General features: G+C 43.3%; 1 protein-coding gene across 2 annotated transcripts in view; it reads right to left on the bottom strand.

Moving 5' to 3' along the window:
• kcnab1a (potassium voltage-gated channel subfamily A regulatory beta subunit 1a) overlaps nt 1–26,304 on the bottom strand; it is a 205,656-nt gene that overhangs the window by 86,050 nt on the left and 93,302 nt on the right. For both annotated transcript variants that reach the window (XM_031796436.1, XM_031796437.1), the window contains exon 2: nt 5,355–5,398. In XM_031796436.1, the coding sequence (XP_031652296.1) occupies nt 5,355–5,398 (44 nt within the window). The remainder of the gene's footprint in view (nt 1–5,354; nt 5,399–26,304) is intronic.

The following is a 26,304-nucleotide window of genomic DNA, read 5'->3' as shown; positions in this document are numbered from 1 at the left end:
GTCACTTTAATAAATGGACCACTAGTCCCTTTACAGTTTTTTTGGATTGCTTACACACTAAAATTAAAAGTAGTACACTATTAGCGAAACCTTACACTCAAGAAGCAAAACATCAGCCCATATTTGCACAACTATAAGGACATTGTCAACCTCACACTTGTTGCAAAACTCTACACACAGTGATTTGCAAAACACTAAACACACTTAACATACATTACACACAAAAATCTATCATGAAGTCACGTCCTTGCAATACCAAAGCACTGACTGTCAGATTACCACACCGTCCAACCAATTGGTTCAACACAGTCATCAGGTGTGCAAACACTTGTTTGCTTAATTGTAGACACACCAATCAGGTGTATAAGCACTATAAAAAGCAGCAGGTGAGTTCATCGGTCTTCAAGCACAATTGAAAGAGTCAGAGAAAGAGTAAGACGAGGAGGAGGAGGAGGAGGACGAGGAGGACAAGGAGGAGGAGGAGGACGACGACGAGGAGGAGGACGAGGAGGAGGACGAGGAGGAGGAGGACGAGGAGGAGGACGAGGAGGAGGACGAGGAGGACGACGACGAGGAGGACGAGGAGGACGAGGAGAACGAGGAGGAGGACGAGGAAAACGAGGAGGACGAGGAAAACGAGAAGGACGAGAAGGACGAGAAGGACGAGGAGAACGAGGAGGAGGACGAAGAGGAAGACAAGAAGGTGCCCAAAGGGGACCGAATCTGACCAATGAGATCCGCGCAACACTGGTTGACCACGTTGTCAACCACGGCCTGACGCTGAGGGAGGCTGGACTGCGAGCACAGCCAAATCTAAGCCGATATACAGGGGCAAGTGTGATGAGAACATTTAGACTGGAAAATAGGTTTGTAAAAATATCATCATATCAAAAACATCTGCACGGTTTCAGTAACTGCTTACAGTACTGTATTCTATGCACTATCAGCACTTCTGTTACCTTTTCCTGTGAAATTACTGTACTATTGGATACTGTTTGTTTTCTACATAGGATTCAGGGTCAGGGACGACAAGGGGGAAGGCCTCCTATGTTCACAGAACAGCAAGAGAGGGAGATAGTAAACATGGTTTTGGCCAACAATGCTATAACACTCAAGCAGCTCCAAGCTAACATTGTCAATAACCATTTTCAACGACATCCATCAGGTCTCAACATCAACACTGCCACGCATCCGAAAATAAAAACATATTCAAATGAGGCAAATTTATCGAGTGCCTTTCGAGCGCAATTCCGAAAGGGTGAAACGACTGCGGCATGATTATGCAGAGGTATGTATTCACTTTAGCAGTGTGATCTTGCATACTGTCTCATAATCTTATACTGTACTGTAATATGTATACTAGATCTACACTGAACTACACAATTTTGCCTGACATTGTTTTTCAGAGTGTTTTACGAATGGATGGAGAGGAGATCCAGCATGAGTTCATTTACGTAGATGAGGCTGGGTTCAACCTGACGAGAACACGAAGGAGGGGAAGAAACATCATTGACCACAGGGCTATAGTCAATCTCCCAGGGCAACGTGGGGGTAATATAACACTCTGTGCAGCCATTACACAGAATGGGGTCCTGCACCGCCATGCCCATATGGGCCCTTACAACAGAGCACTCATACTTACATTCTTGGACCAATTGCACAACATAACAGTAGCAAATCAAATCGATCATATGCAATACAATGTCTTTCCACCGCTCTGCTCTGGTTCAGAACTGGTTTCAGCAACATCCACATTTCACCCTCCTATATCTTCCACCATACTCTCCATTCCTCAACCCTATGGAAGAGTTTCTCGGCATGGCGGTGGAAGGTATATGATCTCCGTCTCCAGGCTGAGGTACCCCTCATCCAAGCCATAGAGGAGGCCTGTGACCAGATGGAGGTAGCAGCAAAGCAAGGATGGATTCGTCATTCAAGACGTTTCTTTCCAAGGTGTCTTGCTAATGACAACATTGCCTGCGATGTTGATGAAATTCTCTGGCCAGATCCAGCTAGGCGAAGAGACAATGTCTAGTTATTTTTTTATTTTTTTATTTTTTACTTACAATACGTAATGTGACGTTTGGTTAAAGTATTATGAATCTCCATGTCAACATTTTGGGCGTGTTGAGAAATAAATGAGTTTCTTCAGTCTGCAACATTGGTCTTGTGTAGTGTTTGGTGAATTTACATTATATTTGTACATTGTTGATAGTAGCCTACTCTAATCATAGGGAAGTAGAAGTGCTAAAAGTGTTTTAGGTTTATCACAGCAGAGTGTAACTCGTTTCAAACAGAGTATAGTAATGTGAAATGTGTGTGTTTCATATGGTAACAAAGTGTGGTTTTTAAAAAGAAGTGTATAGTTTTTAAAAGAGTGTTTAATTTTGCAAAGGATCTGTAGTGTTTTGCTAATTGGGTGTGTGGTTGTGCTAATTGTGTGTAGTGTTTTGAAAACACGGGCCCTGTTTTGAAAATCGTGCTTAAGCAATCCCAAAAAACTGTAAATAAAGCCACTTTAATAACACATATTACATTACTCATATCACATGTATATACTGTATCTTATACCATCTATTGCACCTTGCCTATGCCGCTCGGCCATCGCTCATCCATATATTTATATGTACATATTCTCATTCACCCCTTTAGATTTGTGTGTATTAGGTAGTCGTTGGAGAATTGTTAGATTACTTGTTAGATATTACTGCACTGTTCGTCCTAGAAGCACAAGCATTTCACTACACTCGCGTTTAACATCTGCTAACCATGTGTATGTGACCAATCAAATTTGTAAGTAAAAATTAACAATAAAGTAATGTAGTTATTAGTATTTATTTAATATTAAAAGCTGATTTTCCAGAGAAGTGAAAAACAAGAAACCCATTTAAGCTAATATGGAGTACAATCGAGCTCCTGGAAAACACACAAATAATCAACATGTACCCATGAACTATTTACCTGAAAATGTACCTTAAAGTTTACTGAAGGCTTAGTACTACAATACCTGTAAACAATGGTGAGTTATCACAAAATATAAGATGTACACTACCGTTCAATAGTTTGGGGTGACTTTGAAATGTCCTTGCTTTTGAAAGAAAAGCAAATTTTTTTGTCCATTAAAATAACATAAAATTAACACCCGCAAAACACCAGTCTCAATGTCAACAGTCAACATCTAATCAAAACTATGTGTGAGATTGATTGTAAAGAGAATGACTGTGTATGAGTTTGATTGTAAAGAGAATGACTGTGTGTGAGTTTGATTGTAAAGAGAATGACTGTGTGTGAGATTGATTGTAAAGAGAATGACTGTGTGTGAGATTGATTGTAAAGAGTATGACTGTGTGTGAGATTGATAGTAAAGAGTCTGTGTGTATATATTATGTTGGTAGCATTGTTGCGTTACAGACTGTGGTTAAAACCTAGCTGTTGTATAATTGTCACTCTGCGTGACCTGACCTGTTATTAGGGTGATGAGGCAACCTGTTCACTAATGCTCAGTGGCAGGAGGACTCAAAGAAACACACACACACACACACACACACACACACACACACACACACACACACACACACACACACACACACACACACACACACACACACACACAGACACACAAACACACAGACACACAAACACACGCAGGACTCTCACACATACACGCACACACTCAAAACACACACACACACACACACACACACAAACACACAGAGGACTCTCTCTCACACACACACATACACACACAGGACTCTCACACATACACACACACACACTCAAAACACACACACACACACACACACACACACACACACACACACACACACACACACACACACACACACACACACACACACACACACACACACACACACACACACACACACACACATCTCAGGCAGTGTATATCAAGCAAACCCAGCCCAGGGCACAGGGGCATAATGGCACAGTGGGAAGTGTGTGTGTGTGTGTCTGTGTGTGTGTGTGTGTGTGTGTGTGTCTGTGTGTGTGTGGCACAGTCGGAGCCTGCCAGGTGGAATGAGACTGACCTTATCTTTGCAACGACAGACCATCTGATCAGTCTGACTCAGACACCCATCCCTTCCTTACTCCCACTCCAAGTAACCTTCTCCTGTCAGACCAGCCACCCCTGATAAACTCTACCTCCATCTCTCTCTCACACTCTCACTTGCTCTCTCTCTCTCTCTCTCTCTCTCTCTCTCTCTTTCTTGCTACTTGACCAACTTGATTTAATCTATCCCACCACGCTCATCCTTTCTCTGAGACTATAAAACAACATATTCAAACCCTACACATCCAATTGCTACATATCTGAAATTCACACACATACACTCACACCCTCCCTCCCTATCCAATTTACAGTGGCAAATAAAGCTATTAATGGCTGAGACAAAAACTCTCCATTTGCTGAGAGAGGAAAGCCCATTGACCCCTGGGGGAGCTCAGAGTTTGAGTGTCTGTTAGTGTGTGTGCAGTTCTGTGTGTTTATTTCTGTCTGAGTGTGTGATTCTGTGTATGTGTTTATAACCCCTCAAAGCAAGTGGGTGTAAGCGTAGAGAGAGAGAGAGAGAGAGAGAGAGAGAGAGAGAGAGAGAGAGAGAGAGAGAGAGAGAGAGAGAGAGAGAGAGAGAGAGAGAAGTTGTGAAGGGCAACTGGAGGCAGGTATCAAATGTTTAAATGAAGACGAGTTGCCATGGCAACACAGAAAAATGCCAAATAACAGATTATTAACATTTTCAGTGTGTGTGTGTCTGTGGTTTGAGTGGGAGGTTGTGATTCACACACACACACACACACACACACACACACACGCACCTCTTCGACCTCTTCGATGGGCCAACAAGGTGTAATGATGAAGATCCACTTGGACACTGATGTAAGTTTTATATTCTCCCCGTTGTGGCTAAAAGTATAATTTGTGGAAGGTAAACTGATCCTAGATTTGTGCCAAAGTACAAATCCTACTCATCGCAGTCACGGATCACCTGTGATACAAGTCAGTATTCAACCGCCATCCGTGAGTCTGAGGACATCGGGAGTCGACGTGGAAAGTTGCAAGTTTTAATCCACAATAGAAAGTTGTTTTTTGAGATGTTGGGTTTTCAGCCTATCCCAAACCTTTTGATGTTGGGTTTTCAGCCTATCCCAAACCTTTTAACCTTTAACCTTTAACAACGCAGAGTTAACACCTGAACGTATCCTTACACACTTTGAAATGTGACGTTTGCAACAACATCAAAACTTGAAGTTTGAGAAACATGTATGAAGGTCTATTATTCTGACGTGAGTCTGTGAGAGCTAGTTGAGTGATGGTTTGTAAAAGGTGTTCTTACCCAGTCCCAAACACGACACTCTAAGTCCTGACTTTCCCAGGTTCCTGAGGAGAGAAACATACAGCTGTTACTTGATGTTGTTCATAAGGAATCAACTCAGACCAAGATAGTAGGACAGCTTGGTGTGTGTGTGTGTGTGTGTGTGTGTGCAGTTTATTAGACAGTAAGTGTGTGTGTGTGTGTGTGTGTGTGTGTGTGTGTGTGTGTGTGTGTGTGTGTGTGTGTGTGTGTGTGTGTGTGTGTGCAGTTTATTAGACAGTAAGTGTGTGTGTGTGTGTGTGTGTGTGTGTGTGTGTGTGTGTGTGTGTGTGTGTGTGTGTGTGTGTGTGTGCGTGTGTGTATGTGCGTGTGTGTGTGTGTGTGTGTGTGTGTGTGTGTGTGTGTGTGTGTGTGTGTGTGTGTGTGTGTGTGTGCGTGTGTGCAGTGAAGTAATTGCACTCACCAACCCCCAGTGACCACACAAACCCTCAGTGACCACACAAACCCCCACTGACCACACAAACCCCCACTGACCACACAAACCCCCAGTGACCACACAAACCCCCACTGTCCACACTAACCCTCAGTGACCACACTAACCCCCACTGACCACAGAAACCCCCAGTGACCACACTAACCCCCAGTGACCACACTAACCCCCACTGACCACACTAACCCCCAGTGACCTCACTAACCCCCAGTGACCACACTAACCCCCAGTGACCTCACTAACCTCCAGTGACCACACTAACCCCCACTGACCTCACTAACCCCCACTGACCATACTAACCCCAGTGACCACACTAACCCCACTGACCACACTAACCCCAACTGACCTCACTAACCCCCATTGACCTCACGAACCCCAGTGACCTTACTAACCCCTGGACGACAGTCTGTATGTCTGTCTGTCTGCCTGTCTGTCTGTCTGTCTGTCTGTCTGTTCATCTGGCCAACAGGAAGTGATGTCCTTGCCTCAGTTTGTGTGTCTCTCCTCTGGTTTTGTGTCATCTTGTGTAATGGCCAGCCGGATGACGCTGAGTGTTCCTGACGTTCTGTGACATTGCCCATCAGACAGATGAAATAAAATCTCACCGTTTTAAACCCACCCCAACCAAACACAGACCTGTGACCAATAACAGAGCAGTAGAACCCTACCATGACCAATCACTGACCGGTGGAGTCAATCAGTTCTCAGTTCTGGTCTCAGATCTGTCATGTCAACTTCCTGACAAGCTGTATCCACTGGGTTGACAGGTGAATGACACATGACTAAATAGAAAAGAACAATCATGCCCAGACACACATTGCAGTCGTGGCCAAAAGTTTTGAGAATGACACAAATATTAATTTTCACAAAGTTTGCCGCTTCAGTTTCTTTAGATATTTTTGTCAGACGTTACTATAGAATACTGAAGTATAATTACAAACATTTCATAAGTGTCAAAGGCTTTTATTGACAATTACATGAAGTTGATGCAAAGAGTCAATATTTGCAGTGTTGACCCTTCTTTTTGAAGACCTCTGCAATCCGCCCTGGCATGCTGTCAATTAACTTCTGGGCCACATCCTGACTGATGGCAGCCCATTCTTGTATAATCAATGCTTGGAGTTTGTCAGAATTTGTGGGTTAATGTTTGTCCACCCGCCTTTTGAGGATTGACCACAACTTCTCAATGGGATTAAGGTCTGGGGAGTTTCCTGGCCATGGATCTACAATATTGATGTTTTGTTCCCGGAGCCACTTAGTTATCACTTTTGCCTTATGGCAAAGTGCTCCATCATGCTGGAAAAGATATTGTTTGTCACCAAACTGCTCCTGGATGGTTGGGAGAAGTTGCTCTCGGAGGATGTGTTGGTACCATTCTTTATTCATGGCTGTGTTCAGAGGCAAAATTGTGAGTGAGCCCACTCCCTTGGCCGAGAAGCAACCCCACACATGAATGGTCTCAGGATGCTCCGAGGCCTGTACTCTGGAGCGGGAGCGGTTTGGAGGTGGAGAATCTCAACGCTGTATGTTACAGGGAAGACATCCTCCTCCCTCATGTGGTACCCTTCCTGCAGGCTCATCCTGACATGACCCTCCAGCATGACAATGCCACCAGCCATACTGCTCGTTCTTTGCGTGATTTCCTGCAAGACAGGAATGTAAGTGTTCTGCCATGGCCAGCGAAGAGCCCGGATCTCAATCCCATTGAGCACGTCAGGGACCTGTTGGATCAGAGGGTGAGGACTAGGGCCATTCCACACATAAATGTCCAGGAACTTGCAGGTGCCTTGGTGGAAGAGTGGGGTAACATATCACAGCAAGAACTGGCAAATCTGGTGCATTCCATGAGGAGGATATCACTGCAGTACTTAATGCAGCTGGTGGCCACACCAGATACTGACTGTTACTTTTGATTTTGACCCCCCCCCTTTGTTCAGAGACACATTATTCAACTTCTGTTAGTCACATGTCTGTGGAACTTGTTCAGTTGATGTCTAGGTTTTTGAATCTTGTTATGTTCATTCAAATATTTACACATGTTAAGTTTGCTGAAAATAAACACAGTTGACAGTGAGAGGATGTTTCTTTTTTTGCTGAGTTTATATATTCATTGACAAAGCTAACAGACTGAATTCGTTTCAGGAAACTAGGGTCATGTCTCGCGTCCCTACTTCACAGGAGCCAACTTAAACTTTTTTTTAAATCAAAATGAATTTTTTGGCAGAAACATGTGAACTTTCATACCCTGAGGAAAATCCAATCAGGAAGTGCCTCTTATTTGCCTCTTGAACCTAGGGGGCACTATTTTTATGTTTGGAAAAATAACGTTCCCAAAGTAAACAGCCTATGTCTCAGGACCAGATGCTAGAATATGCATATAGAGAAGGCTGTTGCGCAGCAACTCACTGCCTTCCTGAAGACAAACAATGTATACGAAATGCTTCAGTCTGGTTTTAGACCCCATCATAGCACTGAGACGGCACTTGTGAAGGTGGTAAATGACATTTTAATGGCATCGGACCGAGGCTCTGCATCTGTCCTCGTGCTCCTAGACCTTAGTGCTGCTTTTGATACCATCGATCACCACATTCTTTTGGAGAGATTGGAAACCCAAATTGGTCTACACGGACATGTTCTGGCCTGGTTTAGATCTTATCTGTCGGAAAGATATCAGTTTGTCTCTGTGAATGGTTTGTCCTCTGACAAATCAACTGTAAATTTCGGTGTTCCTCAAGGTTCCGTTTTAGGACCAATATTGTTTTCACTATATATTTTACCTCTTGGGGATGTTATTCGAAAACATAATGTAAACTTTCACTGCTATGCGGATGACACACAGCTGTACATTTCAATGAAACATGGTGAAGCCCCAAAATTGCCCTCGCTAGAAGCATGTGTTTCAGACATAAGGAAGTGGATGGCTGCAAACTTTCTACTATTAAACTCGGACAAAACAGAGATGCTTGTTCTAGGTCCCAAGAAACAAAGAGATCTTCTGTTGAATCTGACAATTAATCTTAATGGTTGTACAGTCGTCTCAAATAAAACTGTGAAGGACCTCGGCGTTACTCTGGACCCTGATCTCTCTTTTGAAGAACATATCAAGACCATTTCGAGGACAGCTTTTTTCCATCTACGTAACATTGCAAAAATCTGAAACTTTCTGTCCAAAAATGACGCAGAAAAATTAATCCATGCTTTTGTCACTTCTAGGTTAGACTACTGCAATGCTCTATTTTCCGGCTACCCGGATAAAGCACTAAATAAACTTCAGTTAGTGCTAAATACGGCTGCTAGAATCCTGACTAGAACCAAAAAATGTGATCATATTACTCCAGTGCTAGCCTCTCTACACTGGCTTCCTGTCAAAGCAAGGGCTGATTTCAAGGTTTTACTGCTAACCTACAAAACATTACATGGGCTTGCTCCTACCTATCTCTCTGATTTGGTCCTGCCGTACATACCTACACGTATGCTACGGTCACAAGACGCAGGTCCCTAGAATTTCTAAGCAAACAGCTGGAGGCAGGGCTTTCTCCTATAGAGCTCCATTTTTATGGAACGGTCTGCCTACCCATGTCAGAGACGCAAACTCGGTCTCAACCTTTAAGTCTTTACTGAAGACTTATCTCTTCAGTGGGTCATATGATTGAGTGTAGTCTGGCCCAGGAGTGGGAAGGTGAACGGAAAGGCTCTGGAGCAACGAACCGCCCTTGCTGTCTCTGCCTGGCCGGTTCCCCTCTTTCCACTGGGATTCTCTGCCTCTAACCCTATTACAGGGGCTGAGTCACTGGCTTGCTGGGGCTCTCTCATGCCATCCCTGGAGGGGGTGCGTCACCTGAGTGGGTTGATTCACTGTTGTGGTCATCCTTTCTGGGTTGGCACCCCCCCCTTGGGTTGTGCCGTGGCGGAGATCTTTGTGGGCTATACTCAGCCTTGTCTCAGGATGGTAAGTTGGTGGTTGAAGATATCCCTCTAGTGGTGTGGGGGCTGTGCTTTGGCAAAGTGGGTGGGGTTATATCCTTCCTGTTTGGCCCTGTCCGGGGGTGTCCTCGGATGGGGCCACAGTGTCTCCTGACCCCTCCTGTCTCAGCCTCCAGTATTTATGCTGCAGTAGTTTATGTGTCGGGGGGCTGGGGTCAGTTTGTTATATCTGGAGTACTTCTCCTGTCCTATTCGGTGTCCTGTGTGAATCTAAGTGTACGTTCTCTAATTCTCTCCTTCTCTCTTTCTTTCTCTCTCTCGGAGGACCTGAGCCCTAGGACCATGCCCCAGGACTACCTGACATGATGACTCCTTGCTGTCCCCAGTCCACCTGGCCATGCTGCTGTTCCAGTTTCAACTGACCTGAGCCCTAGGACCATGCCCCAGGACTACCTGACATGATGACTCCTTGCTGTCCCCAGTCCACCTGGCCATGCTGCTGCTCCAGTTTCAACTTCCACCTGACTGTGCTGCTGCTCCAGTTTCAACTGTTCTGCCTTATTATTATTCGACCATGCTGGTCATTTATGAACATTTAAACATCTTGGCCATGTTCTGTTATAATCTCCACCCGGCACAGCCAGAAGAGGACTGGCCACCCCACATAGCCTGGTTCCTCTCTAGGTTTCTTCCTAGGTATTGGCCTTTCTAGGGAGTTTTTCCTAGCCACCGTGCTTCTACACCTGCATTGCTTGCTGTTTGGGGTTTTAGGCTGGGTTTCTGTACAGCACTTTGAGATATCAGCTGATGTACGAAGGGCTATATAAATACATTTGATTTGATTTGATTTGATTTGATTTGATTTGCATATAATTGACAGATTAGGATAGAAAACACTCTAAAGTTTCCAAAAACTGTCAAAATATTGTCTGTCAGTATAAGGGAACTGATTTTGCAGTCGAAACCCTGAGGAAAATCCAATCAGGAAGTGCCTCTTATTTTGAAACCCTTCTGTTCCTATGCATGCCTATCCTCCATTTAAAGGGATATCAAGGGATATCATTTTTTCTCATTTTTTCTCTGGCTTCCCTAAGGTGTCAACAGTCTTTAGACATAGTTTCAGGCTTTTATTTTGAAAAATGTGCGTGAAAGATCACATTGCGTAAGTGGATAGGTGGGGGCTCTCGGAGTGAGTTTTTGCGCTATAGAGTAAAGCCGCCATTGTTCCTCCCGCTGTTATTGAAAAAACCTACACACTCGGTTGATATATTCTCGAATATATATTTTAAAAACTACCTGAGGAATGATTATAAAAAACGTTTGACATGTTTCTGTGGACATTATGAAGACTATTTTGGAATTTCCGTCTGCGTTGTCGTGACCGCTCTTTCCTGTGGATTTCTGAACATAACGCGACAAACAAACGTCTGTATTTTGGGTATAAAAATAATCTTTATGGAACAAAATGAACATTTGTTGGGTAACTGGGAGTCTCGTGAGTGAAATCATCCGAAGATCATCGAAGGTAAACGGTTAATTTGATTGCTTTTCTGATTTTCGTGACCAAGCTTCCTGATGCTAAGTGTACATAATGCTATGCTAGGCTATCGATAAACTTACACAAACGCTTGGATTGCTTTCGCTGTAAAGCATAATTTCTAAATCCGAGAAGACAGGTGGATTAACAAAAGACTAAGCTGTGTTTTGCAATATTGCACTTGTGATTTCATGAATATGAATATTTTTTAGTAATATTATTTGACTGTTGCGCCATTTGCCTTGCTAGTTATAGCTTAAAGTTAGCTAGCTAACATTGAACCTGGTTGGTGAATTGCTAACTGCAGATTCATGCAGGGAAGTAACATCATGAGTTGTGATTATGGTGAATTGATTAGCTAGCTACATCTCTAAACGAAAGACTCCACTATGCAAGTAACTTTTCAATATAATACTTATGATGTCACTTCGACAACTGTCGATATGCACGCTTGTCTGAGTGTGCCAGAGCGCAGAGTAATTGATGAATTTGCGAACACTCAACACCCTTTGAATATGGCTGGTGTCAGTAAATGTTGGCAAAAAAGCGTAATTAAATTGTTTCCAGCAGCACATTTGCAGTCACCAACGCTATGGATAACATAAAAACATTCTAACCAGCTCAGCTAGGGCGAGTAAAATGGTCAGAGTGAGCTGTTCTGTCATTTGTGTCTGGAAGTAAGCTAGCCAACGTTAGCTAGTTAGCTTGAGTGCCTGATCTGAGCGCCAGAATGCTCAGATCCACCCTAATAATCGAGTGCTCTGACCGCTCCAACAGCAAAATGCTCCGAGAGCAAAACGCTCTAAATTTCTGAATGGCCAATCTGACAACGCTCTGAGTTTACGAACACCCATAGCACACTCTGGCTCTCCAGATTAAATTTACGAACACACCCTTAACTTCTTGGATATAGGGGGCGCTATTTAAATTTTTGGATGAAAAACGTTCCCGTTTTAAACAAGATATTTTGTCGAAAAGATGCTCGACTATGCATATAATTGACAGCTTTGGAAAGAAAACAATCTGACATTTCCAAAACTGCAAAGATATTGTCTGTGAGTGCAACAGAACTGATGTTACAAAAAAAAATCCAATCAGGAAGTGCCGCATTTTTTAAAACCTCCTCATGGCAATGACTCCTTATATGGCTGTGAAGGAGCTAGGAGTCAGCTTACGTTTTCCACATTTTCCCCAAGGTGTCTGCAGCATTGTGACGTATTTGTAGGCATATCATTGGAAGATTGACCATAAGAGACTACATCTACCAGGTGGTCGCTTGGTGTCCTCCGCCGCAATTATTGCGTAATCTCCAGCTGCAGTATTTTTCCGTTTTCTTCTGATGAGAAGGCAACTGCCACCACTGATAGATTATCGAATAGATATGTGAAAAACACATTGAGGATTTATTCTAAACAACGTTTGCCATGTTTCTGTCGATATTATGGAGCTAATTTGGAAAAAAGTTTGGCGTTGTAAGTGACTGCATTTTCCGGTGTTTTTCTTAGCCAAACGTGATGAACAAAACGAAGCTATTTCGTCTACACAAATAATATTTTGGGAAAAAAATGAACATTTGCTATCTAACTAAGAGTCTCGTCATTGAAAACATCCAAAGTTCTTCAAAGGTAAATGATTTTATTTGAATGCTTTTCTTGTTTTTGTGAAAATGTTGCCTGCTGAATGCTAGGCTTAATGCTATGCTAGGCTTTCAATACTCTTACAAATATATGCTTGTGTAGCTTCGGTTGAAAAGCATATTTTGAAAATCTGAGATGACAGTGTTGTTAACAAAAGGCTAAGCTTGTGTTTGAATATATTTATTTCATTTCATTTGCGATTTTCATGAATAGGAAACGTTGCGTTATGGTAATGAGCTTCAGGCTATGATTACGCTCCCGGATACGGGATTGCTCGACGCTAGAGGTTAAGGCAGCCTTTAGCCTTGAAATCTTTGGTTGTTTAGTATGTGGCCTTATATGTGAATCCTTAAAGAGATGGGTGGGGTTAAAGCTTAAACGAGTGTAAACGATAATGAATGAGTGTAGACAAAGAAGAGCTCTTCAGTAGGTACCAAAACATTCAAGGGCCATTTTCTCAAAAGTGAGGTTACAAGTTTATCAAGATCATGATCATTAGAAAGCAAATTATCTCTTGACACATTGATGAAAATAGTAATGGCCTCTAAACCTTCAAACTGCATACTGAACCCAATTCCAACTAAACTTACTGAAAGAGCTGCTTCCTGTACTTGGCCCTCCTATGTTGGACATGATAAATGGCTCTCTATCCACCGGATGTGTACCAAGCAGTAATAAAGCCTCTCTTGACACAGAAAATATACAAAACTATCGGCTTATATCGAATCTCCCGTTCCTCTCGGAACATTTTTAAATGTTTACAAAGCTGTCGCAGCAACTCACTGCCTTCCTGAAGCCAAACAATGTATACAAAACACTTCAGTTTGGTTTTAGACCCCATCAGAGCACTGAGACTGAACTCGTATACAAAACACTTCAGTTTGGTTTTAGACCCCATCACAGCACTGAGACTGAACTCGTATACAAAACACTTCAGTTTGGTTTTAGACCCCATCAGAGCACTGAGACTGAACTCGTATACAAAACACTTCAGTTTGGTTTTAGACCCCATCAGAGCACTGAGACTGAACTCGTATACAAAACACTTCAGTTTGGTTTTAGACCCCATCAGAGCACTGAGACTGAACTCGTATACAAAACACTTCAGTTTGGTTTTAGACCCCATCAGAGCACTGAGACTGAACTCGTATACAAAACACTTCAGTTTGGTTTTAGACCCCATCACAGCACTGAGACTGAACTCGTATACAAAACACTTCAGTTTGGTTTTAGACCCCATCACAGCACTGAGACTGAACTCGTATACAAAACACTTCAGTTTGGTTTTAGACCCCATCAGAGCACTGAGACTGAACTCGTATACAAAACACTTCAGTTTGGTTTTAGACCCCATCAGAGCACTGAGACTGAACTCGTATACAAAACACTTCAGTTTGGTTTTAGACCCCATCAGAGCACTGAGACTGAACTCGTATACAAAACACTTCAGTTTGGTTTTAGACCCCATCAGAGCACTGAGACTGAACTCGTATACAAAACACTTCAGTTTGGTTTTAGACCCCATCTGAGCACTGAGACTGAACTCGTATACAAAACACTTCAGTTTGGTTTTAGACCCCATCAGAGCACTGAGACTGAACTCGTATACAAAACACTTCAGTTTGGTTTTAGACCCCATCAGAGCACTGAGACTGAACTCGTATACAAAACACTTCAGTTTGGTTTTAGACCCCATCAGAGCACTGAGACTGAACTCGTATACAAAACACTTCAGTTTGGTTTTAGACCCCATCATAGCACTGAGACTGAACTCGTGAAGGTGGTAAATTACCTTTTGATGGTGTCAGACCAAGGCACTGCATCTGTCCTTGTACTCCTAGACCTTAGTGTTGCTTTTGATACCATCGGTCACCACAAGGCCTCCTTACTGTCCCTAGAATTTCTAAGCAAACAGCTGGAGGCAAGGCTTTCTCCTATAGAGCTCCATTTTTATGGAATGGTCTGCCTACCCATGTGAGAGACGCAGACTCTGTCTCGACCTTTAACTTCTTGGTGACAGGGGGCAATATTTTCACGTCCAGATGAAATGCATGCCCAAATTCAACTGCCTGCTACTCATCCCCAGAAGATAAGATATGCATATTATTAGTATAGAAAATTATTGGATAGAAAACACTCTGAAGTTTCTAAAACTGTATGAATCATGTCTGTGAGTATAACAGAACCTATGTAGCAGGCGAAACCCAGAGGAAAAACCATTCAGATTGTTTTTTTTGGGGTCACTCTCTTTTCAATGAGGTTTCATTGGGAATCCAGATTTCTAAGGGACCTTCTTGCAGTTCCTACTGCTTCCACTGGATGTCACCAGTCTTTAGAAATTGGTTGAGATTTTTCCTTTGTGTAATGAAGAAGAAGCCCTGTTCAAAACGAGGGTCACTTCAAGTGTACTGCTTGTTAGAGGCGCGTAACCAGAAAGATAGCGTCAGTTTATTTTCTTCCTGTATTGAACACAGATCAACCAGTCTTCAATTTTATCGATTATTTACTTTAAAAAATACCTAAAGTTGTATTACAAAAGTAGTTTGAAATATTTTGGCAAAGTTTACAGGTAACTTTTGAGATATTTTGTAGTCACGTTGCGCATTTTGGAACCGGTGTTTTTCTGGATCAAACGCATATATACACATGTATAATACAAACACACATGCAAACACATATATATTGACGGAATGAATCGAACAAAAGGACCATTTGTGATGTTTATGGGACATATTGGAGTGCCAACAGAAGAAGCTCGTCAAAGGTAAGGCATGATTTATATTTTTATTTCGGCGTTTTGTGTCGCACATGCAGGGTTGAAATATGCTTCTCCCTCTTTGTTTACGGAGGTGCTATCCTCAGATAATAGCATCGTTTGCTTTCGCCGAAAAGCCTTTTTGAAATCTGACATGTCGGCTGGATTCACAACACATGTAGCTTTAATTTGGTATCTGACGTGTGATTTCATGAAAGTCTGATTTTTAAAGTAACTTATTTGAATTTGGCGTCTGCATTTTCTCTGCCAGGCTGGATCCCCTCTCTCCACTGAGGTTCTCTGCCTCTAACCCTATTACGGGGGCTGAGTCACTGGTTTACTGGTACTCTTCCATGCCAACCCTAGGATAGGTGCGTCTCTTGAGTGGGTTGAGTCATTTACGTGATCTTCCTGTCTGTGTTAATGCAGGGTTTGTGCCGTGGGAGAGGTCTTCGTGGGCTATACTCGGCATTGTCTCAGGGTAGTAGGTCGGTGGTTAACGACATCCCTCTAGAGGTGTGGGGGCTGTGCCTTAGCAAAGTGGGTGCGGTTACAATATATCCTGCCTGTTTGGCCCTTTCCGGGGGTATCGTCGGACAGGGCCACAGTGTCTCCCGACCCCTCCTCTCTCAGCCTCCAGTATTTATGCTGCAATAGTTTATCTGTCGGGGGGCAAGGGTCAGTCTGTTATATCTGGAGTATTTCTCATGTCTTATCCAGTGTCCTGTGTGAATTTAAGTATGCTCCCTCTAATTGCCTCCCCTTTTCTCTCTCTCTCTTTCTCTCTCTCTCTCTTCTCTTGGAGGACCTGAGCCCTAGTACCATGCCTCAGGACTACCTGGCCTGACGTCTCCTTGCTGTCCCCAGTCCACCTGGTCATGCTGCTGCTCCAGTTTCAACTGTTCTGCCTGCAGCTATGGAGCCCTGACCTGTTCACTGGACGTGCTACCTTGTCCCGGACCTGCTGTTTTCTACTCTCTCTCTCTACCGCACCTGCTGACCATAACTCTGAATGATCGCCTATGAAAAGCCAAATGACATTTTCTCCTGGGGTGCTGACCTGTTGCACCCTCTACAACCACTGTGATTATTAATTATCTGACCCTGCTGGTCTTCTATGAATGTTTGAACATCTTGGCCATGTTCTGTTAAAATCTCCACCCGGCACAGCCAGAAGAGGGCTGGCCACCCCTCAGAACATGGTTCCTCTCTAGGTTTCTTCCTAGGTTCTGGCCCTTCTAAGGAGTTTCTCCTAGCCACCGTGCTTCTACATCTGCATCGCTTGCTGTTTGGGGCTTTAGGCTGGGTTTCTGTCGAGCACTTTGTGACATCGGCTGATGTAAAAAGGGCTTTATAAATACATTTGATTGATTTAATGATTGATTCAAAGTGTATAATATAACATTTTCTAGCTCTGAATCTCTACTTTTATCCAATGTAAAAAACGGCATTAAAAATGTTGCTACACTAGACCGAATCGAGCACGAATATGGAAAAGCTACAACCAAGAGCAGCGCAGTCTAAAATATCAACGGTCACGGCAAACTAACGCTCTTATTTCACCAACACAATCAAGTACAAATATATGAAGGTTATAATACTGTAGAGAACAATTTTATGATTCATTCTTTGTGAATAATTATGACATAGGCTAAAGACATTCATTTAGTGGCACCCTCTCAAATGTACCAGTATTTCACTGCATTCTAGAGCAGTGAGTGAATGCCCTACAACCTTAGGCCTCACAACCTTAGGCCTCACAACCTTAGGCCTCACAACCTTAGGCCCCACAACCTTAGGCCCCACAACCTTAGGCCCCACAACCTTGGCTTCACAACCTTGACCTCACAACCTTAGGCAACACAACCTTAGGCCCCCACAACCTTGGCCTGACTTCTGACCTCTGAGGGTGTTCTCTCTGTCCTGCAAATGTGTCCTCTTGCACCAAAGTATTGCTTAATCAGGGAGAAGAAGAAAGAAGAAAGAGAAGAGAATAAGTATTTTCCACGTCATCCCACCCGCCCTCTGTACAACACTACAGAACTATAGAACTTTAAAACTTCAGATCGTTGGGCGGACTACAGCTGGTGTTGTGTAGAATTTAGAGCAGGGATGAGAATGTGCTGAGTCAGTCAACAGGCAATTGATGATGATGTCATAGTTGGGTAGCTCAGGACCTGAATGATGATCACACACAGGTGCGCTCTATTTCAGGGCCAAAACTAATCTGGGCCACAGCCAGAACACAGAGATAGATCACCTTGACAAGAGTTTCACTGTATAGAGCTGTACATGATGAGGATCTCACTGTCCATCACGTTGCATTTCTATGTGTACATTCTGTGAACGGCCAAAATGTTGAAGTCAACGTTCTGGACTTAGTGTAGTGGTAAGTGAATGAAACACGTAGCTACATCTCCATGTTTAATTTGTATTTATTTATAGACACTACAAGACTAAAAGTATGTGGACACCTGCTCATCAAACATTTATTCCTCCCCCACCAAACTTTACAGTTGGCACTTTGCATTGGGGCAGGTAGCGTTCTCCTGGCATCCTCCAAACACAGATTTGTCCGTTGGAATGCCAGATGGTGGAGCGTGGTTCATCACTCCAGAGAACGTGTTTACACTGCTCCAGAGGTCAATGGTGGTGAGATTTACACCATTCCACGTTTGACATTGCACATGGTGATCTTAACCTTGTGGGTGGCTGCTCTGCCATGGAAACCCATTTCATGAAGCTCCAGACTAACAGTTCTTGTACAAAAAATTGTTTCCAGAGGTAGTTTTTACTGAGGAGTTGTTTCCGTCTGGTCACTCTAACATAGAGGCCTGATTGGTGGAGTGCTGGAGAGATGGTTGTCCTTCTGGAAGGTTCTCTCATCTCCACAGAGGAACTCTGGAACACTGCCAGAGTGACCATAGTGTCCTTGGTCACCTCCCTGACCAAGGCCCTTCTCCGCCAATTGGGCGTTCCAAACATTTTCCATTTAATAATGATGGTGTGTTCTTGGGGACCTTCAATGCTGGAGAAATGTCACCCTTCCCCAGATCTGTGCCACGACACAATACTTATGTAAATAAGATATTTCAATTTTTTATTTGTCAAATATTTGATAACATTTATAAAAACCTGTGTTCGGTTTGTCATTATGGGCTATTGAGTGTAGATTGACGAGGATTTTTTATTTTATTTAATCGATTTTAGAATAAGGCCGTAACATAAAAGAAAGGGGTCTGAATACTTTCTGAATGCACTGTATACTGTATTTGTAAGCATTGGCTTGAGGAACAGGGACAGAGAGGACGAACAAGAAGCTTAGGGTGAAAGACGAAGGGATAGGTAGAGAGAGAAAGAAAGATAACAGATGTGTGGGAAGGAAGTGATGTTGTTACCGTAGGAACACTGTGCTCCATCGGTTACTGTCGCCCCTGGAAACGATGTGATTAACACTGTAACCTACTTTGGTGAAGCCTCAGTCTCTTCCTAGTAGCACAAAACAGACACACACGCACACACACACAATAATGTACATTATTCACACACACGTAGTCACTGCGGTGTGGCGATAAGCTGAGGTCTGTGCAGTGGTGTGTATTCATGGAGCCAAGGGAACCCAGGCTTCACCAACAAAAATGTACCAATAAAAAATAAAAGCATATCAAATAATTGATCTTTCGTCTCTCTGTATTTCCTTAAATTCGCAAGAGGCTGAATGTATCTCACCGGAAAAAGCATCCTACCGAATGAAACAACACCCCTTTATCTCTGTATGTGTAGGCTATCTATCTGACGCTGTCAGGTCATAAAGAGTATGACAATGTTGTCTCCCACAGCATTGAAGGCAAAAGAAGCCAGCGAGCATTTGGCTTCCCATGTTAAAAAAAAGTATACAATAATAGCCAATCAGTGTTGAGCTGAACTGAGTGAGCTCAACTGTGATTGGTTCTGGCGCACACCAAAACAAAGTGTCAACAGAAGCCAATTTGGATTTGGATTCATGACAATTACACAGATAGAACAATGAGCTTTACCAATCACATCACATCAAAATCCAAACTTGCAACTTTAACTGTTGTATCTCGTTGTGTAGTTGTCCTCTGGTGGTTAACTAGCTAGCTAAAATTGTCCCTGTCCTAAATGTTAGACTAAGCATTGGTGATTTGATGATGTTGAAATGTTTAAGTTGAAATGATGCTGGAATAGTGGAGGCAGCTCCTGTTTTCTTTGTGACTTGCTGTAACTCTCTGTGGTTCTAAATCAGTAGTTGTTTAGTAGTCCGAAAATGTCGGAAACATTAACTTGATTGACCCTGCTGTAGGTCATGTAACTGTTTATCACATGCAATATGCTTTGTGGATTTCACCGGACTTAGGCAGCTATCCGGGTTTGTGAAGAAACATCGGTTGAATTTATTTCTGCCACTGTGTCTTCTTATTTTCTCGGCCTTGGGCCAATATATCATGGTAGCAAGGCATATGAACTATCAGGTTATATAGAGCAAATAACTCAATTATCACAACACATACAGTAGGTTGTAATATGGCTTTTCTTTCTGGCTTGGCTTCCTCCAGTTTTACCCACACACCCACACCGCTCCTGAGTCTGAGGTATTGATGGGCTAAGAGATGTGGAACTGTGTGTGGAGACAGATTGCTTGAGACAGAGAGAGACTTTGATATCTGGGGTTTTAGGATACACTGCCTATAGACATACCCATCGTTGGTATAATGGAGATGTTGTGCTGGTTGTTAGGCTTTTCACCATCCAAGGTTTTTTCTAAATGGATGTGTGTAGAAAGACTGAGGAGAAGGTATTGTATATATATTTTTTTTTACCTTTATTTAACTAGGCAAATCAGTTAAGAACAAATTCTTATTTTCAATGACGGCCTAGGAACAGTGGGTTAACTACCTGTTCAGTGGCAGAACTGTCAGCTCGGGGGTTTGAAGTTGCAACCTTCCGGTTACTAGTCCAATGCTCTAACCACTAGGCTACCCTGCCGCCCCATATCTGGATGGGGGAAGAGGTTCAATTAATTAATATTTGCACGTGGCTGCCTGGGATGGCAGAGAGGGCGATATTTATATAACTTATTATTTACACTTACACACACTTACTCCATCATTCTTAAATTGAATAAGTTTGGAACCACCAAGATCTTCCTAGAGCTGGCCGCCCGTCCAAACTTAGCAATCGGGGGAGAAGGGACTTGGTCAGGGAGGTGACCAAGAACCCGATGGTCACTCTGACAGAGCTTTAGAGTTCATATGTGGAGAACCTTCGAGAAGGAGAACCATCTCTGTAGCACTCCACCAATCAGGCCTTTATGGTAGAGTGGCCAGACTGAAGCCACTCCTCAGTAAAAGGCACATTAGGCCTGTTTGGAGTTTGCCAAAATCTTAAGACTCTCAGACCTTGAGAAACAAGAATATCTGGTCTGATGAAACCAAGATTGAACTCTTTGGCCTGAATGCCATGCGTCACGTCTGGAGGAAACCAGACGTGGCACCGTCCCTACGGTGAAGCATGTTGCTGGCAGCTTCAAGCTGTGGGGATGTTTTTCAGCGGCAGGGACTCTAAAACTAGTCAGGATCAAGGCAAAGATGAACGGAGCAAAATCCTTGATTAAATCCTGTTTCAGAGCACTCAGGACCTCAGACTGGGGCGAAGGTTCACCTTCCAACAGGACAATGACCCAAAGCACACAGCTAAGACAGCGCAGGAGTGGCTTCAGGACAAGTGTCTGAATGTCCTTGAGTGGCCCAGCCAGAGCCCGGACTTGAACCCGATTGAACATATCTGGTGAGACCTGAAAATAGCTGTGCAGCAACTCTCCCCATCCAACCTGGCAGAGCATGATAGGATTTGCAGAGAAGAATGGGAGAAACTCCCCAAATACAAGTGTGTCACGCTTGTAGCGTCATACCCATGAAGACTCGAGGGTGTAATCACTGCCAAAGGTGATTCAACAATGTACTGAGTAAAGGGTCTGAAGACCTACATAAATGATATATTTCAGTTATTTCGTAAAAAAAATAAAAATTTAAAGCAAAAAATTCAGAAGAAAACTGTTTTGCTTTGCCATTATGGGATATTGTGTGTAGATTGATGAGGAATAAACAAGAATTTAATCAATATTAGGTATAAGGCTGTAACATAACAAAATATGGACAAAGTCAAGGGGTCTGAATACTTTCCGAATGCGTAGCATACAAATTGTATTCAAGGCAATAACACTAATAACTCCATGTCTCTCCAGCTGAACTAGTTCCTACTCTAATTCAACAACATCCCAGCAGGGAGGTATAACCTGACGGATATATAAGAGGGGTAATTGGGTTGGTCTGTAGAGACATACAGCTCTGCTATCTTAATTTGTTCACTGTTGTTGCAGAGAATTTTTCTGCACCGCAGGGAAATGCTAATTGTAGTTGATTCAAGGTTTAAAAAGCTTTGTAAAGTTTGTAATTTACACTTTAAAATGTCAAACCTGATTTGCCCCAAAGAAAAATGTATCAACCCCTATGTCTATTAATTATAATGCATATTTCCTAGTGCTGCAGGGTGGCGTCTTTGGACACTGTGCTATCTAACCTCCAAACAAGCTTCAATGCCATACAACACTCCTTCCGTGGCCTCCAACTGCTCTTAAACGCTAGTAAAACCAAATGCATGCTTGGTTTTATACTTAGTATGCTTAGTTTTCATACTCAGTAAACTGGATGCAGTCTATCACAGTGCCATCCGTTTCGTCACTAAAGCACCTTATACCACCCACCACTGCAACTTGTATGCTCTAGTCGGCTGGCCCTCGCTACATATTCGTCGCCAGACCCACTGGCTCCAGGTCATCTACAAGTCCATGCTAGGTAAAGCTCCGCCTTATCTCAGCTCACTGGTCACGATGGCAACACCCATCCGTAGCACGCGCTCCAGCAGGTGTATCTCACTGATCATCCCTAAAGCCAACACCTCATTTGGCCGCCTTTCGTTCCAGTACTCTGCTGCATGTGACTGGAACGAATTGCAAAAATCGCTGAAGTTGGAGACTTTTATCTCCCTCACCAACTTCAAACATCAGCTATCTGAGTGGCTAACCGATCGCTGCAGCTGTACATAGTCTATTGGTAAATAGCCCACCCTTTCTCACCTACCTCATCCCCATACTGTTTTTATTTATTTACTTTTCTGCTCTTTTGCACACCAATATCTCTACCTGTACATGACCATCTGATCATTCATCACTCCAGTGTTAATCTGCAAAATTGTAATTATTTGCCTACCTCCTCATGCCTTTTGCACACATTGTATATAGACTCCCCCTTTGTTTTCTACTGTGTTATTGACTTGTTAATTGTTTACTCCATGTGTAACTCTTTGTTGTCTGCTCACACTGCTATGCTTTATCTTGGCCAGGTCGCAGTTGCAAATGAGAACTTGTTCTCAACTAGCCTACCTGGTTAAATAAAGGTGAAATAAAAAATAAAAAATAAATTTAAAAAATCCTGTAATGCAGCGACCCACATTTTCTACATTCTCTACATTATCTATATTTCTACATTATCTATATTAGAGCCTCCCAGAGGAGGATACAGCTAATTTCTCTCTATAGAGAGAGAAAGAGAGAGAGAGAGACTGAGAGACATGTGTCTTTAAGGCGCAACTGTTAATTGAAATGCATTCCAGGTGACTACCTCTTGAAGCTGGTTGAGAGAATGCCAGGAGTGTGCAATGCTGTCATCAAGGCAAAGGGTGGCTATTTGAAGAATAAAATAGATTTTGATTTGTTTAACACTTGTTTGGTTACTACATGATTGCATATGTGTTATTTCATAGTTTTGATGTATTCACTATTATTCTACAATGTAGAAAATAGTTTAAAAATTTTTTAAAAAAAAAGATAAACCCTTGAATGAATCGGTTTGTGGGCATTTCTACAAATGTGAGATTTCAGCAGGAACCATCTATTAAACTGCTTCATAAGCCTCCCTCTTTATTGTAACTATGTTAAACGACCATGTCCATCTTCCTGTTTTAAGAACGGCCCAGACACAGACACAGAATCCATCGTCTTCCCGTTGTGAATGAAAGGAGCTCAGGCATTGTAGTAGAGCCCTGATCTACTGATCTATCCACCTCCAGTCTCTCTATGGCATCATTAGATGCTCGGTATAACAATGCAGTGATCAGCTTAAACAGTCTGATGAATGACCATGGTGTCTGGCAGGGACACAATACATCTCCTGCAGTTATATTAGACTGATAATGAAGGTAGACGATTTGGGGACACTTTTAGGCACTAGGTGATAAAACAAGCTATTCCTGATATGACTGCAGTGGTAGAGTCATCTTGGAATATATCCCGGGCCCCATTGTTCAACGGGCCTTGTAATTACAGTAGTTAACTTATAAAAAATATACGTTGATCTTGATTCTGAGGTTTAGCGGAGATCTTCTGTGCGTAAAGGACCAAGAGCATCCAACGACCCAGTTAGATGATTTTGTCTGAGGCAGTGGGTAAATAACAAGAGTTTTTAAGTGCAACTTTAACGTTTACGGAAACATCTCGGCTACTAAAGATACATCGTAAGATGGTTCTAACGATGAGCGCAACGATACGAAGGCTCCGGGAAACGAGGCTCTGTAGTGGATCTCTGGGTGTTAGTCGTTTTTAATGGACCTCTTGTTTGTTTAGCCTCTAGCGCTCCGCTGAGGAGGAAACAGCTTGTTCACAAAACACCAAAAGCACAGAACAAACTAGGGTGAGAAGTTTATACACTTTCTACACACTGAAATAAACAAACGCACTAAAACACACACACAGAGTCTTGTACAGCTAACCTTGTGGGAATACACAATTCAGTCCCATTCAAAATCCTATTTTTCCTAACCCATAACCTTGAACCTAACCCTAACCTGTACCCTTACCCTAACCCTAATATTAACCCTTAACCCTAACTCCAACCTTACCCCAAAAAACATAACCTACCCTTAAACCTCCAAACCCTAACCCTAACCCTAATATTAACCCTTAAGCCTAACCCTAACCTGTACCCTAACCCTAATATTAACCCTTAAGCCTAACCCTAACCTGTACCCTAACCCTAATATTAACCCTTAAGCCTAACCCTAACCCTAATATTAATAGTAATATAAACCTCCAAACCCTAACCCTAGCTCTGAACCCTAGCTCCTAACCCTAACCCTAGCTCTGAACCCTAGCTCCTAACCCTAACCCTAGCTCTGAACCCTAGCTCCTAACCCTAACCCTAGCTCTGAACCCTAGCTCCTAACCCTAACCCTAGCTCTGAACCCTAGCTCTGAACCCTAGCTCTGAACCCTAGCTCCTAACCCTAACCCTAGCTCTGAACCCTAGCTCCTAACCCTAACCCTAGCTCTGAGCCCTAGCTCCTTCCTAACCCTAACCCTAGCTCTGAACCCTAGCTCTGAACCCTAGCTCTGAACCCTAGCTCTGAACCCTAGCTCCTAACCCTAACCCTAGCTCTGAACCCTAGCTCTGAACCCTAGCTCTGAACCCTAGCTCTGAACCCTAGCTCCTAACCCTAACCCTAGCTCTGAACCCTAGCTCTGAACCCTAGCTCCTAACCCTAACCCTAGCTCTGAACCCTAGCTCTGAACCCTAGCTCCTAACCCTAACCCTAGCTCTGAACCCTAGCTCTGAACCCTAGCTCTGAACCCTAGCTCTGAACCCTAGCTCTGAACCCTAACTCTAGCTCTGAACCCTAACTCTAGCTCTGAACCCTAACCCTAGCTCTGAACCCTAACTCTAGCTCTGAACCCTAACCCTAGCTCTGAACCCTAGCTCCTAACCCTAACCCTAGCTCTGAACCCTAGCTCCTAACCCTAAAACTAACCCTAGCTCCTAACCCTAGCTCCGAACCCTAGCTCTGAACCCTAACTCTAGCTCTGAACCCTAACCCTAGCTCTGAACCCTAGCTCCTAACCCTAACCCTAGCTCTGAACCCTAGCTCCTAACCCTAAAACTAACCCTAGCTCCTAACCCTAGCTCCGAACCCTAGCTCTGAACCCTAGCTCCTAACCCTAAAACTAACCCTAGCTCCTAACCCTAACCCTAGCTCTGAACCCTAGCTCCTAACCCTAACCCTAGCTCTGAACCCTAGCTCCTAACCCTAGCTCCGAACCCTAGCTCCTAACCCTAACCCTAGCTCTGAACCCTAGCTCCTAACCCTAGCTCCGAACCCTAGCTCCTAACCCTAACCCTAGCTCTGAACCCTAGCTCCTAACCCTAGCTCCGAACCCTAGCTCCTAACCCTAACCCTAGCTCTGAACCCTAGCTCCTAACCCTAAAACTAACCCTAGCTCCTAACTCTAACCTTAGCTCTGAACCCTAGCTCCTAACCCTAAAACTAACCCTAGCTCCTAACCCTAACCCTAGCTCTGAACCCTAGCTCCTAACCCTAAAACTAACCCTAGCTCCTAACCCTAACCCTAGCTCCGAAAACTAGCTCCTAACCCTAGCTCCGAACCCTAGCTCCTAACCCTAACCCTAGCTCCGAACCCTAGCTCCTAACCCTAATATTAACCCTTAAGCCTAACCCTAACCTGTACCCTAACCCTAATATTAACCCTTAAGCCTAACC

Source organism: Oncorhynchus kisutch, linkage group LG18 (assembly GCF_002021735.2).
Source record: "Oncorhynchus kisutch isolate 150728-3 linkage group LG18, Okis_V2, whole genome shotgun sequence".
Lineage (NCBI taxonomy): Eukaryota > Metazoa > Chordata > Actinopteri > Salmoniformes > Salmonidae > Oncorhynchus > Oncorhynchus kisutch.
The sequence above is the reverse complement of the archived record's forward strand: the minus strand, read 5'-3'. Positions and strand labels throughout refer to the sequence as shown.